The sequence below is a fragment of the Haliotis rufescens genome, unplaced genomic scaffold, assembly GCF_023055435.1.
Source record: "Haliotis rufescens isolate VD_foot unplaced genomic scaffold, xgHalRufe1.0.p SCAF_7, whole genome shotgun sequence".
Lineage (NCBI taxonomy): Eukaryota > Metazoa > Mollusca > Gastropoda > Lepetellida > Haliotidae > Haliotis > Haliotis rufescens.
The window spans coordinates 35,796,882-35,816,997 of record NW_025964361.1 but is presented as its reverse complement, the minus strand read 5'-3'; the positions used below and the strand labels follow the sequence as shown (position 1 = coordinate 35,816,997).

The following is a 20,116-nucleotide window of genomic DNA, read 5'->3' as shown; positions in this document are numbered from 1 at the left end:
AGTTCGCCCCGATTATGTTTCTAGGTTTGTCAGCACCATACCCATGTTCGTGGGTTTCACCGAAGTGGTAATCGTCTGAGACCTTTATCACTTCTGGCTTTCCTCCCACATCAAGCTGACACGCCGTGACATAACTGGAATACTGTTAAAAGCAGCGTTAAACCCAACTCACTCACTCACTCTTTTCTTGAGTATGTGACAAATATTTACGCAGAAACTCAGCATTGTATAAGGGGCATATACGTTCCTCGTAGCTATTATCAAAACTGTTTTGTTCTCTGCTGCTGGCTCTCTCACAACAAATGTAAATCATCTAATGTTTTAATAATTTAAGTTGTAATCAGACAAAAAGGCTAGAATGAAACATCAAGTATTCACTTTCATCTTGGCAAAGTATACTGTATTTCAACTTCTGTACAGAGACATTTGACATGCAGATTTTCTGCAGGTACATATTAATTGCTAGCCTGAGCTTGATCAGTCGGTCAAAACATACAAAATGAATTGAATGCCAAACTTGAAACACTGTCATGCAGGCACAACTAGTTAAATTTGTGGTTTCTGTGACATCTATAGTTTCAATACATCTGAGAGACTACTTTGTGTCTGAGAAGCTGGTATGGGCTGCAGGGTGCTCTATCAGCAGTATTTGTGTCTGCAGGGTGCTCTATCATCAGTATTTGTATTCGCAATTTGCTCATTCATTAGTGCACCCTGCAGACATATTCCGCTGATACTGCACCCTGAAGACTATCAGCAGTATTTGTGTCTTCACTGGTAACACTATTAGCAGTAATCACTCCTACAGGGTGCATAATTAGTAGAATGTATGTCTGTTTGTGTCTGCAGGTTGCACTATTGGCAGTATCGGATGTCTGTGTCTGCTGGTTGCACTATTGGCAGTATAGAATGTCTGTGTCTTCTGGTTGCACTGTCAGTAGTATGGCTGTCTGCCTGTGTCTGCTGGTTGCTCTATTGGCAGTATAGAATGTCTGTGTCTTCTGGTTGCACTATCGACAGTATGTCTGTCTGTCCATGTCTACAAGTTGCACTGTCGGCAGTATGTCTCTGTCTGTGTCTACAGGTTGCAGTATTGGCAGTATGTCCCTCTTTCGGTGTCTACAGGTTGCACTATCGGCAGTATGTCTCTCTGTCTGTGTCTACTGGTTGCACTATCGACAGTATGTCTGTCTGTCCATGTCTACAAGTTGCACTGTCGGCAGTATGTCTCTGTCTGTGTCTACAGGTTGCAGTATTGGCAGTATGTCTCTCTTTCGGTGTCTACAGGTTGCACTATCGGCAGTATGTCTCTGTCTGTGTCTACAGGTTGCACTATTGGCAGTATGTCTCTCTGTCTGTGTCTACAGGTTGCACTATCGGCAGTATGTCTCTCTGTCTGTGTCTACAGGTTGCACTATTGGCAGTATGTCTCTCAGTCTGTGTCTACTGGTTGCACTATCGACAGTATGTCTCTCTGTCCATGTCTACAGGTTGCACTATCGACAGTATGTCTCTCTGTCTGTGTCTACTGGTTGCACTATCGACAGTATGTCTCTCTGTCCATGTCTACAGGTTGCACTATCGACAGTATGTCTCTCTGTCTGTGTCTACTGGTTGCACTATTGGCTGTATGTCTCTCTGTCTGTGTCTACAGGTTGCACTGTCGGCAGTATGTCTCTCTGTCTGTATCTACTGGTTGCACTATCGACAGTATGTCTCTCTGTCCATGTCTACAGGTTGCACTGTCGGCATTATGTCTCTCTGTCTGTGTCTACTGGTTGCACTATCGGCAGTATGTCTCTCTGTCTGTGTCTACAGGTTGCACTATTGGCAGTACGTCTCTCTGTCTGTCTACAGGTTGCACTATTGGCAGTATGTCTCTCTGTCTGTGTCTACTGGTTGCACTATCGGCAGTATGTCTCTCTGTCTGTGTCTACAGGTTGCACTATCGACAGTATATCTCTCTGTCTGTGTCTACAGGTTGTACTATTGGCTGTATGTCTCTCTGTCTGTGTTTACAGGTTGCACTATTGGCAGCACCCATGTGGAGCAGCAGCTGAAGGAGGTGAAGGACCCCGGTGCTGGCCAGGACAGGAACAAGGGCAAGGGCTTCTATGCCTACAACAACACTAAGACCAGGCTGGAGGCTGACCAGGCCATCTTCAGGGTGTACAAGGGTGTCAAGTGCTTCGACTTCTCAAAGGCAAAAAATATCATGATTACGGGGGGTGAGTGTATGTTTAACACTGACAGTGTTATGTTGGTCTACAGAGAATTGAATTTAGCTTCTTTTGGAAAGAGCAACACAAAGAATAGATATCCCTTCATGTTCAATACCAATAACATCAAAATAGCCCAGGGCTGGGACGGTTAACTCAGGTACTCTAGTCGGGTGGGTCCTGAGTTTGACCCGTGTACCCACAGTACTAGTCCATGGTCAGTCACGTGATATATTACTTAGTGACAATATCAGTGAAAGCCCATGGTAACACAACAAATCACATTTCTTTCTGAATATATATGCATGCATTTCTTCTGACTTTAAAATGTTTGAGTAAGGATAAAGCTTCTGTCAAAATCGGAGTATGCATGAGAGATTAGTTTATGAGTGTACAAGGTAGTTTCTGCCAGGGCTCCAGTATAACAATTCTCAATTGGACATTTTGTACCCAACTTGTGACAGGTCGATAATAGGGGGTTGGATACCTGGGTAGTAAATTTTGTCTCATCACAGACCTACCTGATACAATACTTACCGTATTCGACGTAGTAAGCGCCACGCTCTAATAAGCGCCCACGGCGATAATTGCTAACATATTGGCTAGTGAACAATCCCAATTAACACCCCTTCCGATTGATCAATGTACACAAGACTTATTTATTCGCGTATAATACGCATTCGTGTGTTATATGCACCCTTAATTATGGGCAATTAAATTCTGGAAAAATATATCTGTCGTACATAAACATTTCAGGCTGTCAGCATAAACCACGAAATTTATCTTTCAACTCTGTTTTTTCCACCAAAATAATATTCTAATAAGAGCCCCCTATTTCTAATTTGGAGAGCGCCCTGGGCGCTTATTACGTCGAATAAGGTATATTAGATCCCGCGTTTTCATTTGGGGAAGAGGTAAAGGGAAAATATGCATTTTGTGTTTCAATGTGTATTTTATACACCCAATAAATTATAATTTCTCTTCTGTAATACAAGATGGATGTCTCTCAGGATGTAGTTTTAAATATCAGTGAAAAGCTTGTGAACAAATGCACCAGAATCAAGCTGCCCTTTTCCAAGATTTGTTTTATCTTCATTTACAGTGTGAAAAAAGACAATGTTAAACAAAAGAACTAATAACCAACCTTGATTTCTTGCAGGCATGGATAGAATTATCAGATTATGGAATCCATATGTATCAGGGTAAGTTTGAAAAAATCTCCTTGCATGTATTAAAAAAATATGTCAAAGAACCTGTATCCTTAAATGTTAAAAGCAGACATGGATGGCCCAGTCATCTAAGGCAAACCTGGCATCTCGGCACACTCATGACACAACTGGTTTAGTGCACACTGTACTTTGATGTGCAGCAGTCAGCATCATACTCTTACTTGTGGGTTTCACCAATGTTGTCATTGGCAGAAACCTACATCATTTCAGGCTTTCCTCCCACATGAAGCTGACATGCCATGATATGACTGAAATGTTTTAAAATTGGGGTTAAACCAAACTCACACATTCATTCACTCCTTAGATGTGAGTAGGGCACAGGTAGTTCAGTATGTAGAAGCGATGCAACTCATAAGCCGTGAAGAGTTGTGTCCCTTAGTCATATCACTTAAGGCTGTCTCCCACACTCGGTTGACCTGCCATGATATAACATTAATACTGTTCACTTAAATCTATTGGAACAGCTTATTCAGATTAATAACTATGTATTGGTATGGACTTTTTAATATGACAACAATATAACAATTTCAAACCAAAGATAAACAAATGTTTTGCTTATGGTATTTAAGAAAATTGTTTGTACTTTGCCAGTGTGATTTTCCTCAGGCTTGTAGATTTTTACACGCATTGATCTGGACCTGCTCAGGGGTCGATATCAGGCCCCAAGTCTGCAGCAAATGTCAATAAAAATTCCCCAATTTGGAACTAAACATTTCCCACTTCATGTTACAATGTAATAATATATATGACTAATAACTAATTTTACGGCTTTGTAGAGGTTACCTGTATTCACTTATATCAAACCAATAAATTGGTACAGTTTTTAATGCTTTGTAATAATTGCATTAAATGCAATCTCAAAATACCTCTGAATTTTCAAAAAAAATAGGAACTTTTAAAAATTCCAGTTTTGAACGAAATAATGATTTTTCCCATTTTGCCTGCCAGGGGCTCTTAGTTATGAATCCTATATTATACCTGTGTTTATACTGGTTTATACCTGTGTTTATACTGGTGTATACCTGTGTTTATACTGGTTTATACCTGTGTTTATACTGGTTTATACCTTTGTATGATGACTTGTGTTCCAGGAAACCGACAGCCATGCTGAGAGGCCATAATGCCCCCATCTTCTACCTATTCATTGCTGAAGAAGACAACAGGATATTCAGCTTGTCCACAGATAGGTGTATAAAGGTGTGTCTCCAGATAGGTGTATGAAGGAATTTTTGCTATTATTTTTCAATCACTGCTTCAAGACATACAACATATTCTTTCAAATGAGCAGCCAATCATTTTTGGCGAGCCAGTCAGGATACCAATCATGTCCAGTGTATTAATTTTAAACCTGAGACCAAATTATTTTTTTCAAACCTATGTTGGTGTGATTTAATGGTGTACACTCTTGGATACTGAGAGGTGGTAGGGTAGCTTGGCGGTTAAAGCATTGACTCGTCATGCTGGTGGCCCAGGTTTGATTCTCCACAAGGGTACAATGTGTGATGCCTATTTGTGGTGTCCCCAATTGTGAACTTGCTGGAATATTGCTAAAAGTGGAGTAAACTATACTCACTAACCCTATGGGATACTGATATTACTATTGGTGTGTCAGATCTGGGACATCCAGGATCAGAACTGCCTGTTGACGGTGAGACCCAAGGGTCACAAGATCCGAGGTGACCTCCAGGCTGTCCACTACTCTCACACAGCCAAAGCCATCGCTGTCGCCACCGACCAGATGGCCTGTCTCAGTCTCAGGATGAAGTGAGTTGTCTTAAAGTGGCTGTCACAGCTGTTTAATAATCCTGTCTAAATCGTAATATAACTATATCTTAATGATTTAAATGAGTCAACTGTGAATGATAATTCAGTGTTCAAAAGATGAGGCAACAGCAAAAGTGCTAGTCTCTGTGATGTCACAGTTTCGAGCACTTCATAACAATACAATTTTGTAATTAATAAATTTTGAAATGACTACAATTTGAAGGTCATAATTAAAGATCACAAAAGTTCAGTGTCCTGCCATTATATATTAAAGAGTGCTGTACTGTGTCCAATATTCTCCTATCTTTTCAATCCACAATAAAGTTTTGTTATAATTCATATACATGTATGTTGAAAATTATGTACAATGACAAGATATATTCCACTAAGCATAAGAAAACCAATTGAGGTGTAGGTGTTTGTTGTGATGATGAGATCCATTCTTTATTACAGGCCTGTGCTTCATGCTGACATCGTAATAACCCACAAAGAACCAGTCACCTGCTGTAAATACAATCCTAGCTTTAAACAAGTTGTTACCTGTTCAGATGGGTCGGTGAGTGCATAAAAAAAAAACCCACTGAAAACGTTTTTGAAAAATTGACTTTGATTTATTTTGCCTTTATGAAGGTATAGACGTGAAAACCGGTGTTCACAGTGTGTACATATGTGACGTGGATTCTTGCAAAGTGTGCACACTGGTATTTATGTTAATAACACCATAGACACAAAAACATGTTGAAGTCAATTCTTATAAATGAATATACAGTAAACTACGGTTATAACAAACTCAAAGGGACCACCCGTTTTAGTCCGCAATAACCGTAGTTCGTTACAAGCATATATACAGCATATATGCAACACATGGCCGGGGGTAACAAGTAAGATCGTTATATCGGTCAGTTCGTTATAACCGTAATTTACTGTATCAACCATAATAACTTCACTGACTGCTGGGATACAGACTGAGAGTGTTGACTGTAGTAAAAAAGCATTCATTCATACATTCAAGTTTTGTTTGTTGTTAATGATGTGCAGAGTAATATTTGAGCTATGTGGCAATGGCCTGTACATAATCATGTGTGGACCATACTAACCAGTGATTGATATTATGAGCAATGTAAGGGTAGGATGACACAATATCAACCATGTCACCACCCAGTGTCTGAAATAAGCGCCTGCCCATAGGCCTGTGGCAGGTAGATCTCGTGTCAGGCCTGTAGTTTCACATTTGTGTAGCCACAGGCCTGTGGCAGGTAGATCTCGTGTCAGGCCTGTAGTTTCAAATTTGTGTAGATCCTTGTGCCCTGTGATAAATATTCCTCTCAATTTATTTGTCTCAATAATTTGCAGTTTTATAAATGAGGGCCTGAAGAGTTTAGTCGGGGCCTACAGCTCCTTAAGTCTGAGGGCCCTGATAGCAGCCTGGCAATTTGTTTTATTTCAAACACTGACACCACCTTGTCCATATGGTCGCACGGCATGACAAACGTAGGTTGCTGTGGACTGGGGGTGGGTGGGGAATATTATAGACACTGGCGGAGGAAATATACCCTGATCTGTGTTTATACTATTAGCTACGGGTTTGTCTGTCAACCCTGGTGTAGCTATAATAGCACTGACAGCTACGTACACAACGTCCACTCACTCACTCTCTGTTATGGGAAAAGGGTGGAAATAAATAAAATAACACAATGAGTTAGCCGATGAAGATTTAATCATAGTCTTGGTTCATTATCAATGTGTGAAGATGTAAACTTAATTGATTGGTAATATCAGTTGCATGGACATTGCAGGTAATCAAGCTGTGGGATTTTGAGACTGGGACTCCTATATTTGAGTACGGAGATGCACATGGCGACTCTGCAATCACCACCATGTCATTTGACAACACAGGAAGAAGGTAAACAAGGGTCTTCTCATATTGATACTTCATATATAGATAATAATTATGTGTGAGGTTTGAAATCAGTAGTTGATTTTATTTAAAATTCATATCTTATGAAGATATTCGCTGAAAAGTGATTTCTAAGAAGTCAACAGTTGTTAATAATATTAGTTATTCATAAAGAAAAGGTATTTTATTTTAAGTCAAGAAGAGACATTAGTTTAGGATTTACTGGGAAAGAAACAAGATTAATATGACGTATACATATAATTAAATGGCCTCATTCTGACTTCCTTCTGGTTGCAGGTTGATCACTGGTGGCCGAGATGGAATTCTGAGAATCTGGAACTACAACAATGGGCATTGTCTAAGAGTGCTGGAAAAGGGTGAGATATTCATGTTGTTATTTTGTTATTTCATGGAATGAAATGGTATCTTTAGAAGACAATTGTTTACAAGACAGCATACAGCTTGATTTATTGTTTCAGCAATTTGGTAATAATTTCCCATTGATCCCATTACAAGAACCAAAACATGGCTCTCAACCAGCACATCGATCAGAGTTACCTCCCCTTGAACCCGCATTTTCCTTCTCATTGAGCTTCCATGACACGTTTGCAAAACTGATTCGTAATCATTGGACTCAGAATTTTTTTTATTGTACAATTTTGTGATACTAAAATAATTAATATTATGGTTTTAATAAATGAGATAAATTAATTTTGCAAAAAGTGGATTAGCCTGCAGTTATCTCCCTTGATGTACTCATAGTTTCATCTTTTTTGTTGACTTGTGTACCTTTATATGTAGCTGTAAAATAATTGTATATGTTGGATATTTTCTGTCCTCATTTATATCTTTCTCTCTTCTCAATTTCAGAGGAAGAAAATGAAGAAATTTGTGATGTCACATATGTAGAGATGAATAAAAATAGGTATGTGTCTATTCGTGTACCGTGGTGTTCAGTGTCAACTTCAGCTTACCGGTATGTGAAAGAAACTAATATGTGTATGGCATTGAATACTGACATGTTACTCCCTCATGTATGGATTTGATTGAATCAAATCTGAAAACAAATATGTTGTTCCTGATCCTTAGAAATAGTAGCTACAAAAATAGATCATGAGATCATCTTGCCTAGCATGGGTACGTCAGAAGGCTAGCCTAGTGGTAAAGTGTTTACTTGTCACACCAAAGATACAGGTTCGATTCCCAACATGAATAATGTTTGATGGCCAATTGTGGATGTCCCGTATCTTGGAATGGTTTGAATATTGCTAAAAGAAGGGGAAAAAGAATGTTAACCCTTGTATCCCCTTTTCCCCAGTAACAGTGATGTAATACACAAGTAACTTTGTGTTCCAGATATGTAGTTTCTGTTGGCTGGGACCGCCGCATCAACATCTACTACGACTCCTTGTCCGACAGCAACATCCACCACGTACAACACCCTCTAGAATACTGGAATGATGACCTGGTAGGTAGCTGATCTCAGGCTCCTGACTACAGCAGTAGACAACATATATACACTCACTCTGTTGCCAGGGGCTAGACCTGACTAGTGGCAAATATTCAGCTCTAAGTTGGCAGCAATTGTCAGTAATTTATCATTTTTTCAATTCATGCTGTTATGTTTATGACTAATGTTATGACTTTGGTGACCTGTGTTCCACTCATAACAGGACCAATACGAAGAAAGAGGCTTTTTTTTAATGCTTAGTTTAATATTATTGCATTATGGAACCTCTGTCACAGATAGTTTTTGTGGACTGGTGAAAATAACATGTAATTTCTAACCCTGATCAAGTGTATTATAACTGTGAAATCTGTTCCCCAGAAAAACGGGCACAAGGAGGACATCCTGACCGTGGCTCAATGTCCCCCGAACCTGCTGGCGACGGCCAGCTATGATGGGGAGGTGATTGTGTGGAACATGGTGTCTGGACACATCTTCTGTCATCTCATACCTCCCTCTCCACCAAACTACAAGGACCAGTCACGTACGTACACATCTTCTGTCATCTCATTCCTCCCTCTCCACCAAACTACAAGGACCAGTCACGTACGTACACATCTTTTCTGTCATCTCATTCCTCCCTCTCCACCAAACTACAAGGACCAGTCACGTACGTACACATCTTCTGTCATCTCATTCCTCCCTCTTCACCAAACTACAAGGACCAGTCACGTACATACACATCTTCTGTCATCTCATACCTCCCTCTCCACCAAACTACAAGGACCAGTCACGTACGTACACATCTTCTGTCATCTCATTCCTCCCTCTCCACCAAACTACAAGGACCAGTCACGTACGTACACATCTTCTGTCATCTCATACCTCCCTCTCCACCAAACTACAAGGACCAGTCACGTACGTACACATCTTCTGTCATCTCATACCTCCCTCTCCACCAAACTACAAGGACCAGTCACGTACGTACACATCTTCTGTCATCTCATACCTCCCTCTCCACCAAACTACAAGGACCAGTCACGTACGTACACATCTTCTGTCATCTCATTCCTCCCTCTCCACCAAACTACAAGGACCAGTCACGTACGTACACATCTTCTGTCATCTCATTCCTCCCTCTCCACCAAACTACAAGGACCAGTCACGTACGTACACATCTTCTGTCATCTCATACCTCCCTCTCCACCAAACTACAAGGACCAGTCACGTACGTACACATCTTCTGTCATCTCATACCTCCCTCTCCACCAAACTACAAGGACCAGTCACGTACGTACTCATCTTCTGTCATCTCATTCCTCCCTCTCAACCAAACTACAAGGACCAGTCACGTACGTACACATCTTCTGTCATCTCATACCTCCCTCTCAACCAAACTACAAGGACCAGTCACATACATACCCATCTTCTGTCATCTCATTCCTCCCTTACCACAAAACTACCAGGACCAGTCACGTACGTACACATCTTCTGTCATCTCATACCTCCCTCTCAACCAAACTACAAGGACCAGTCACATACATACACATCTTCTGTCATCTCATTCCTCCCTTACCACAAAACTACCAGGACCAGTCACATACGTACACATCTTCTGTCATCTCATACCTCCCTCTCAACCAAACTACAAGGACCAGTCACATACATACCCATCTTCTGTCATCTCATTCCTCCCTTAACACAAAACTACCAGGACCAGTCACGTACATACCCATCTTCTGTCTCCCCACCAAACTACAAGGACCAGTAACGTACATACCCATCTTCTGTCTCCCCACCAAACTACAAGGACCAGTCACGTACATACCCATGTTCTGTCTCCCCACCAAACTACAAGGACCAGTAACGTACATACCCATCTTCTGTCTCCCCACCAAACTACAAGGACCAGTCACGTACATACCCATCTTCTGTCTCCCCACCAAACTACAAGGACCAGTCACGTACATACCCATCTTCTGTCTCCCCACCAAACTACAAGGACCAGTCACGTACATACCCATCTTCTGTCTCCCCACCAAACTACAAGTACCAGTCACGTACATACCCATCTTCTGTCTCCCCACCAAACTACAAGGACCAGTCACGTACATACCCATCTTCTGTCTCCCCACCAAACTACAAGGACCAGTCACGTACATACCCATCTTCTGTCTCCCCACCAAACTACAAGGACCAGTCACGTACATACCCATCTTCTGTCATCTCATACCTCCCTCTCCACCAAACTACAAGGACCAGTCACATACATACCCATCTTCTGTCTCCCCACCAAACTACAAGGACCAGTCACGTACATACCCATCTTCTGTCTTTCCACCAAACTACAAGGACCAGTCACGACATACCCATCTTCTGTCTTTCCACCAAACTGCAAGGACCAGTCACGTACATACCCATCTTCTGTCTCCCCACAAAACTACAAGGACCAGTCACATACATACCCATCTTCTGTCACCTCTTACCTCTCTCTCCACCAAACAAACTAACAGGACTAGTCACATACGTACACATTGCATTTATTCATAAAACAAAAATGATCAGTTTTTTCTTCACATTGTATTCACTGTATTAAGCACCAATAAGTGCCCCGACCAACTTCTGCATTTTTTGTGTGTATTTAATTTACATATTTTACAGAAAATCTAGCTTTGTAGAAGGGGCTGAATAAAACACCAGCAAGCTTTTTCCCAAGCAAAAACATTATTAGGGACCAATTCTAAAGTTAAATGAAATAAGAAGTTGATTCCTTAAGTTATGAGACACCCCCTAGGGCTATTAACCAAACATACCCTAAACCTATAACCATCCACAGTGGAACATTCTCACAACAACTAGCAGACCAGTGATTAGATTGCAGTCAAAACACATCGTTCATATCTGTGACAAAAACATCTTAGCCGAGCAACCACACCATTACAGAATTTCAACTAGAAGAAAATGGTGGACAAGGGTAATTTATGTCTGCCATTTTCTCTTGCCCTTAGGTTCAAGAAATTGTGCCAATTCACCATTAAAAGCACTGTTTCATGGAAACAAACAAAGTGTTTCAGTTACTGGTGCTTTATCTTCCACTAGAAGAAGTACACTTATCCATTGCAAATGGCTTTGTTTGTGAGGAATACAGCTTTCATTGTGATCAATCTTTTTCGTTTTTACTTTGCATAGTGAAATTCCTCACACACTATGAATGGTAATAGACAAGTTTTTCCTTATTTCACTCCGTCAGATTGGAAGGCCTGCTCATGATAATGGTAAGAGACAACTGATATAGGGATTGGGTTGTCTGACTGTGATGTGTCTGATTGCAAGTCGTCTTAGCCGTTTTGCTCATGACTTCAGTCACTGGTTTGCCTGGTGCAGGCTTTAGGATTGACTGATGTGCCTGGAGTATTGCTGACTGGTGTAAAGACAACTTTTACTTCCTCATTCACTTTATGTTTTGTATCCCTTGTGTTTAGTGGATGGGGACTTGAGCATCAACAAGCTGGTGTTTCTGCAGACCAGGGCCTACAAGAAAGATGCCGGGTCACTCGTGTCTAGCGGACCTCGCGCCCACATCCATATCTGGAATGTCTTCCAGGGGGGCAAACTCATGGCACAGTTCCCTGGGGTAAGTTTCACTTTCTTTGGTGGATCTAGGGATTTTGTGGACACAGTAAGTGTCACTGACATGGGTGGATCTGGGGAGTGGGTGGACACGTGGCACAGTTCCCTAGGGTAAGTGTCACTGACATGGGTGGATCTGGGGAGAGGGTGGACACGTGGCATAGTTCCCTGGGGTGAGCTTCACCTTCCTGGGTGGATCTAGGGGTAGGGATAGATTCCTGAAATGCTTTTGTGCAAACGTTGTTGTAGGTTTATGAGAGGCAGCAATATGCCTTTTTTTTATGAAGCCATATTTCCAGCATGAAGTTAGTTTCATTTGCCCCCCAACATGTATGTTTCAGTAGGTTAGAAACCTTTCATGTAGCAGAGATTGTGGAATAAAAATAATTTTAAGTAAATATGAACCATGACTGACGCTTTGCCCATGTTGATGCTCGATGTATGAAACTCTTCTTTGTGTTACACAGTCTAGAATGAAGGGAGCCATGGTCAGTACGATGATCACCAACAAGGCCAACACCTTACTGTTCACCGGTGACAGCATGGGCTTCATCTATGCATGGGACATCAACAACTACTGTCATGACACACCTGCAGATGCACCGCCTGAGTGTGAGTCGAATACTGAATTATGGATTTAACAACCTTTTTTTTTTTCATTGAAATAGAATCTGGTTTGGTAAAGTAAGATTACTGGATTTGAAACAGTATCAATAATCATCAATAATCAATAATCATTGAAGTTTGGTATGTTAGTGCTGGCATATGTTGAGATAGCAACAGAAATAATTTTGCATATATATTTCTTTTTTGAATCTAATCACTAAATTTTAAATCAAGCATTTATGGGTATTATATTCTTCAAAGTGATGGAACAATTGAGGATTGTATCATTGACTGTCACTTTGTGCCAATGAAAAATATTATTTTTGAGTTTTCCATATTCAAGTTTTTGAATTACAGTGTTTAAGACCTGGCGAGGCCATGTGGAGAGTATCACGGACTTTGACTTGATGGAAGAGCGCAAGATCCTGTTGTCTACTTCAATGGACTGTACTGTGCGGATGTGGACCACTGAGGGGCATTATGTTGGTCAGTATCTCGCTCCTTTGACATCTTGGCCCTGTTCCACTAAGCGATCTTAGCGCTAAGGTGATCATAACTCCCATACTTCAACATAGATTTACGACTGTTGTAGCTCTACGATCGCTTTGTGGAACAAGGCCCTGGTGTCACCTTATACCTGCAGCATTCTACCATGTCCCCTACTGTCATCTAGTTCTTGCATCTCCCTAATTTGGAATGGGCAATGTGTGAAGGATGACTATAAGTATGACTATTTTGAATGGGCAATGTGTGAAGGATGACTATAAGTATGACTATTTTGACTGGACAATGTGTGAAGGATGACTATAAGTATGACTATTTTGACTGGACAATGTGTGAAGGATGACTATAAGTATGACTATTTTGACGGGGCAATGTGTGAAGGATGACTATAAGTATGACTATTTTGACTGGACAATGTGTGAAGGATGACTATAAGTATGACTATTTTGACTGGACAATGTGTGAAGGATGACTATAAGTATGACTATTTTGACTGGGCATTGTGTGAAGGATGACTATAAGTATGACTATTTTGACTGGGCAATGTGTGAAGTATGACTATTTTGACTGGGCAATGTGTGACGTATGACTATTTTGACTGGGAAATGTGTGACGTATGACTATTTTGACTGGGAAATGTGTGAAGTATGACTATTTTGACTGGGTAATTTGTGAAGTATGACTATTTTGACTGGGTAATTTGTGAAGTATGACTATTTTGACTGGGAAATGTGTGAAGTATGACTATTTTGAATGGGCAGTGTGTGAAGTATGACTATTTTGATTGTGCAATGTGTAAAGTATTACTATTTTAAAAGGACAATGTGTGAAGTATGATTATGTTGAATGTATTGAACATATACATATATAGTAGCGCAATGTTATGTTCAGGAACGTTTGGTCAACCGGAGCCGTGGGACTTGTACAACCCTGCAACCTACCAGCACCCGATGGTTCCATACGATGTTCTGATTGACCCCATGAGTCTGCCATCCCATCCACTACTAGGGGAGAAACAGACGGCCCACCAGATCATACATGAAGACTCTACATATGGATCTGATGATGAGAAGGTTAGCTACTGGAGCAGTACAAATTGGTGGGGTAGCAGTGTTGATAAAGTGTTGGGTCATCACACCAAAGATCGGCCACTACATTTATCTGCCTTGCCCAGCTAGATCTATTGGGAACATCTCACTGGACACTTCCCTCTCTAAAATATATGACGTCATCAAGGTGTGAGCGCATGTTCAGATCTCCAGCAATGAGTGAAGTGACAAAAACCATTTCCATAATATCATAAGTTTCTGCTGTTAGCACAGTCTATTGTACAATTCCGAATTTCATGAGAATGTGTTTATCTCTCTCTCTCTCTCTCTCTCTCTCTCTCTCTCTCTCTCTCTCTCTCTCTCTCTCTCTCTCTCTCTCTCTCTCCATTACATTCGGAATATATATTGTAAGTGTGGAGTAAAACATCACTCTCTCCCTGAAATAAATGTACTCTACTGTGTTTCAGCCTCGACGGACTCCATCTCCGCCACCTCCTGTGTTCGGAAAGTCCACATTCTATGTAGATGACAAGACAATCGCAGAACAACTCAAGGAAAAGCCATTTGAGAAGGGAAAAGGCAAAAGGTGAGCCAAACAAGCATTTAATATGTTCATAAGAATGGCAAGTGTATCCAGGAGTCGCCATCGATTATATCTTCATTCTCTATCCTCCTCTGTCATTCTCACTTCACAATTCCAATATCTTTTATCAGTAACTTCCCACAGTGATTACAAATCACTTCTACTAAGCCATAACTTTGGTTATGACTAACTACCGATATATGGCATGAATTGGGGACATTTTATTTCTTATTCGAGAATTTTTACTGACATTTGCTGCAGATATTGGGCTGAATATCAGCCCCTGAGCAGGTTTAGATAAATACCTGTGTGATCATGTGATGTAAATAATTGATCAGAATTTTGGCCGAATTATCTTTATTCACGTTTTGGCCTGATTGTGGTTAGAAAGGTTGTAGCATAGCAAGAAACTAGACATGCTAGAATGTCCAGTCCCTTAATGAGTCCTGTTGTGATGCAAGACTTTGTCATAACCGTTGACTCTGGACAGGCTTCATTATTTACAGACTGCTGTATTATTGCTGGAATTTTGCTGACTGCATCATTGAACACCATTCCTTTGAATGAACCATGAAAACAAAATGTTAACCAATTGTTCATATCTCTGTGAGGACAAATGTGCCCAGTACCCCATACTTGTCATTAGTGAGTGAGTGAGTTAAGATTACCATTGTGTCAGTATTATCTCCACCATATGGCAAATCTCATACAAACTAACTAATGAGGATTGCCAATGTCTTGCCTTGCTGACTTTGTGTCACAGAATCCTGACTGGCTAGAATAAGTTGTCAGTAGCCCATGCTTGTTGAAATAGCTTACTTAAACTACTCAAAGTTAGGGACCACATTATTCTTTTAATCTGTCAGTGTAATCAGAAGTTAGGGACCACACAATCCTTGTTGGATTAACTATAGTTATATAAATAGGGTGGTCCTTAACTTCTTTTGAGTAGTATCATCGGCATCATGTGTTAAGGCTGTAGTAATTTGGCTGATTTTGTGACATCGTAACCCAATGGCTTGCTTAGCCTGGCCCAGATTTGATTATTTACAGGCCATCACAGTATGGCAAAATATTCTTTGCTGTTATGTACGATGATGATGTTAAGATCTCATTTATTGTATTCTTTAACCTGAGATTCTGACCACACTGTTTAGATTGCGCCATGAGAAGCTGAAACCGGTGAGAATTGATCGTGGCGGCCCCAGTGAGTACCAGATGTTACGAACCTACAACCTGGTGGACACTCCCCAGCCCAGCCCCCCATCTCTACACTACAACAAAGACGACCCATTCGACTCACTCTTCATTGACTGATCCTGCAGACCATATCAAACTGTCTGTATTGGGAGGTTATCTGCAATATCACCTAAACATAACTTTAACGAAACTGTCTCACTTTACTGTTCAAAGGAAAAACCTTTGTATCTGATGTATACTGAACAAAGAAAGTAGGGATCGTGACTATTTCTGGGGATATTTTTCTTGTGAAGACACGCAAAATTTCATGAAAATATCCCCTAAAATAGTCTTGTTCCCTAACTTAATTTGTTCAGTATATTTGAACTGAAAATGTTTTGAGTGCAAATATTTTTGTTACTTTGAAATAACTAATGCATATGTCATATATCAACATTGCTGTGAAATTCACAGAACAAGTTCAGATTACGTTAACTGAAGTCTGTTTTTACATGAACTTTAATATGTTTCTATAACAACTAATCTGGCAATCATGGTAATTTCTGAAAATTTTGCATAAATTCTTTTGTTAGAAAATAATCTACCCAAAGAGTTCAATGTTGCATTTTTCACATTGCAAAACAAGTGGTACCATCAAACAAAGAATGTATTTATTTATTTCACATTAAAATCTACGTTCATAAGTCTAAATTTGAGAAATGATTCTAATGAACATACAATGAATTAGCAAATATTATTATTTATTTGTCATTAATTAATGCGGCATATCCTTCCTTTCCTAAATAACTACCTTAATTTATGAGATTTCAGTGTGAATTAAAAATGTCTTTTTGATTTTTTTAATTCCCACCCAAATGATCATTTTTATGAGAATTATTCAACTGACCATAAAAAAGGACCAATTATGTGAATGACTCCTATGCATTATTCTAATTATCATAAATTAGTTTAAATATGAACCCCTCCAATATCAAAATCGTGTTTAATCATGTGCTATATCTTTGTTTGTATCTTTATCTGTTGAAATGCTGAGTGTGATTGCTGCTTCATGCTCCATGTTAAGTAATTGCTTGTGAGTGAGTGAGTGTATTTAACATGAGCTGTTTGATCTGATGGTGTGTGATGTGAGCTTACAAAACGGGTTTGTTTCTATATGATTGTTACCATATATTTGTTGCCATATACATTGCGTTACATTGTTGTGACTTGTGTGATTTATCAATGAGTGATACAAGCCGTTCAAGTCTATATCAGTATTGTTAATTTACAATCGTAAAATGAATTATTGTCTCAATTGTGAAATCATTCATTTAATGTTGAGAAAAAGTTGTAAGTATGTACACTGGCTGAGTCATGGTAAAAACAGATGCATTTGGTTCTCAGGCAATATCTTTTGAACATGCTTGTGGAATGGAAAATGTTAATACATGTGCTCTTGAAAGTCAGAAGTTTTGTTTCCTCCAAAAGCAAAAAACTATTGCTATCACCCAGTTATGTTTCAATGAGTGTCTCGGAAACCAATAACATTCTTGAACCAATTTACATATTAATCTCATATGTACATACTTGACAATTTTTATTGACATTTTACTAAAATGAAATTGTTATCTTTAAAATTACCTCCAAGAATACACTAAAAATCATAATAATAATACAAATAAAATGAATTATTATTTGATGACAAAGTATATCTAACTTGTAATTCTTAAATTTGATTGAAATTTATTTTCTGTAGAAATATATAATCTGTCCAAACAGGGTTATACTTATTTGGGTACAATGTTACATTATGTCATGTTGTTTTCTCCCATGGTTTTAATGTCAAAATATGATCTCATCTTCTCATGTGTACATATGCTTCGCTGTAATCATTCTGCTGTGATATTCATAATCACATTTATCTGTGATAGGAGTGATCATGTGTTTTATTTTATGCAAATCAGTATTTGTTTTTTTTTATCACAAATACACATTATTCACTCCGCAATCATGATATGTGAATTACACCAAGAAAGTCAGCATTATATACGAAGGGGGTATCACGAATTGTCTTTTTGATATGCCCACTTATCTCTTTTTAGAAGGGATAAAGTTTTCCAGAAATATACTGGATGATTATTTTTGAGAAATCAACTCTTGAGATACTGATGCTTTGTGATATTTTCACTTTCAACATTTACTGAGATGATCACTATTCTCTGTGTGTGTATACAGTTAAACCTCGTTATCTTGAACACCATTATCTTGAATATACCGATATCTCGAACCTGTTCTCCAGTCCCAACTGCCCTTCTATATACATGTTCATGCCTCGTTATCTCGAATGTCCGGATATCTTGAAGTTACAACATGGTCCCGCTAGCTTCGATATAATGAGGTTTGACTGTATATGTATACACATGTATATAGTGCAGATATGCCACATTCCCTCCAAATATTTAATGTCTTGTGTGCATGAATACCTTTCTGTCAGACAGAAATATTTCATGTCATATTTCTATATTCTCTCACATGTTCATGGAAAACAACTACATTGATCCTTGAACGTATCACATACAACCTTGCAAGTTGTTTCAGTTGCCACAATATACACGTATACAATGTGTTAAGGACTGCTCTGTGTTCTCATACTGGTATGCAAGATGCAATAAACATCTGTGTTTCTGATGTATATCTGCAGTTTGTTGTGTTATATAAGGTATTATGCATCATTAGGTTCAAATATCCTACAGAAAATAGCAGATTATGGATGGCACCATGGCACTGTAGCTCACCATTCCCAGTCTGTAGGGGGCACGGGTTGCCAAGTCGTCTAAGGCGCTGCGATTTGCTGTGCAGAGTTGCGTCCCTTGGGCACACCAGAAACCTATGATTGTGGGTTCGAATCTCTGTTCGCCCCGATTATGTTTCTAGGTTTGTCAGCACCATACCCGTGCTCGTGGGTTTCACCGAAGTGGTAAACGTCTGAGACCTGCATCACTTTGGGCTTTCCTCCCACATTAAGCTGACACGGCGTGATATAACTGGAATATTGTTAAAAGCGGCTTTAAACCCAACTCACTCACTCCCAGTCTGTAGACTCATGAAGTTCCGGGTTAGAATAGGTCTTCAGCAACCCGTGCTTGCTGTAAAAAGAGACTTGCATGTAAGAGGCGACTAATGGGATTGGGTGGTCAGGCTCACTGACTTGGCTGATCCATGTCATTCTGTCCCAATTGCAAGGATCGATGCTCATGATGTCAATCACTGGATTGTCTGGCCAAGACTCGATTATTTACAGACTGCCGTCATATACCTGGAATATTCCTGAGTGCAGCGTTAAACAACAAATAAACAAACAAACAAACCCAGTCTGTAATACAACAATGCTGACAGTTCACATATTTGATTTGAGGTTGTGTGTTCATGAAGAAGGAAAGGTTTGATGGTTGCAAGGGAATAGCTGCTGCCATCACGTAACTGTATACCAAGCACTTTTTTAAGGTGGAGGACAGAACTTTTACACAAATTCATTGTCGTAAAATGTTGGAAGATTCTTAGACAATATTGCATATTTTTAGATTCTCTATGTTACTGTAACTCTTTTACACAGTCAAAATATGCATGATGTGATTTTACACACCCAGGTACAAAATCAGCAGTTTATCATTTCACTCGTTGGCAAGTCATCATTAGATGGGATGAAGTATTCCAGAAATATATGATTATTTTTGTGAAATCAACTCTTTAGATTCAGATGCTCAGTGATTTGTGATTTTTTCACTTTCAACATTTACTGAGATGATCACTATTCTCTGTGTGAAGAGGAGTTATCCTCATTATCTCAAACACCGTTATCTTGAATAAACCAATATCTCGAACCTGTTCTCTGGTCCCGACTACCTTACTGTGTATGTGTTCGCAGTGTTTCTATTCCTTTGGCTTGTCTGTCTGCCCTATGTTAGGGCAGTAGGGTAGCCTAGTGCTTCAAGTGTATGCTCGTCACACG

The 20,116-nt window shown here is 39.7% G+C and overlaps 1 protein-coding gene across 3 annotated transcripts in view; it reads left to right on the top strand.

The window, feature by feature from the left end:
* LOC124115028 (WD repeat-containing protein on Y chromosome-like) overlaps window positions 1–18,799 on the top strand; it is a 52,203-nt gene extending 33,404 nt beyond the window's left edge. For all 3 annotated transcript variants that reach the window (XM_046475831.2, XM_046475832.2, XM_046475833.2), the window contains 16 exons: window positions 2,022–2,228; window positions 3,379–3,421; window positions 4,540–4,645; window positions 5,061–5,212; window positions 5,666–5,768; window positions 7,009–7,115; window positions 7,407–7,486; window positions 7,980–8,034; window positions 8,466–8,577; window positions 8,938–9,100; window positions 12,039–12,190; window positions 12,654–12,798; window positions 13,150–13,278; window positions 14,188–14,369; window positions 14,813–14,931; window positions 16,086–18,799. In XM_046475831.2, coding sequence (XP_046331787.2) covers window positions 2,022–2,228; window positions 3,379–3,421; window positions 4,540–4,645; window positions 5,061–5,212; window positions 5,666–5,768; window positions 7,009–7,115; window positions 7,407–7,486; window positions 7,980–8,034; window positions 8,466–8,577; window positions 8,938–9,100; window positions 12,039–12,190; window positions 12,654–12,798; window positions 13,150–13,278; window positions 14,188–14,369; window positions 14,813–14,931; window positions 16,086–16,245 — 2,015 coding nt within the window. In that variant the 3' untranslated portion in view covers window positions 16,246–18,799. The remainder of the gene's footprint in view (window positions 1–2,021; window positions 2,229–3,378; window positions 3,422–4,539; window positions 4,646–5,060; window positions 5,213–5,665; window positions 5,769–7,008; window positions 7,116–7,406; window positions 7,487–7,979; window positions 8,035–8,465; window positions 8,578–8,937; window positions 9,101–12,038; window positions 12,191–12,653; window positions 12,799–13,149; window positions 13,279–14,187; window positions 14,370–14,812; window positions 14,932–16,085) is intronic.
* Window positions 18,800–20,116: the final 1,317 nt, after the last annotated feature.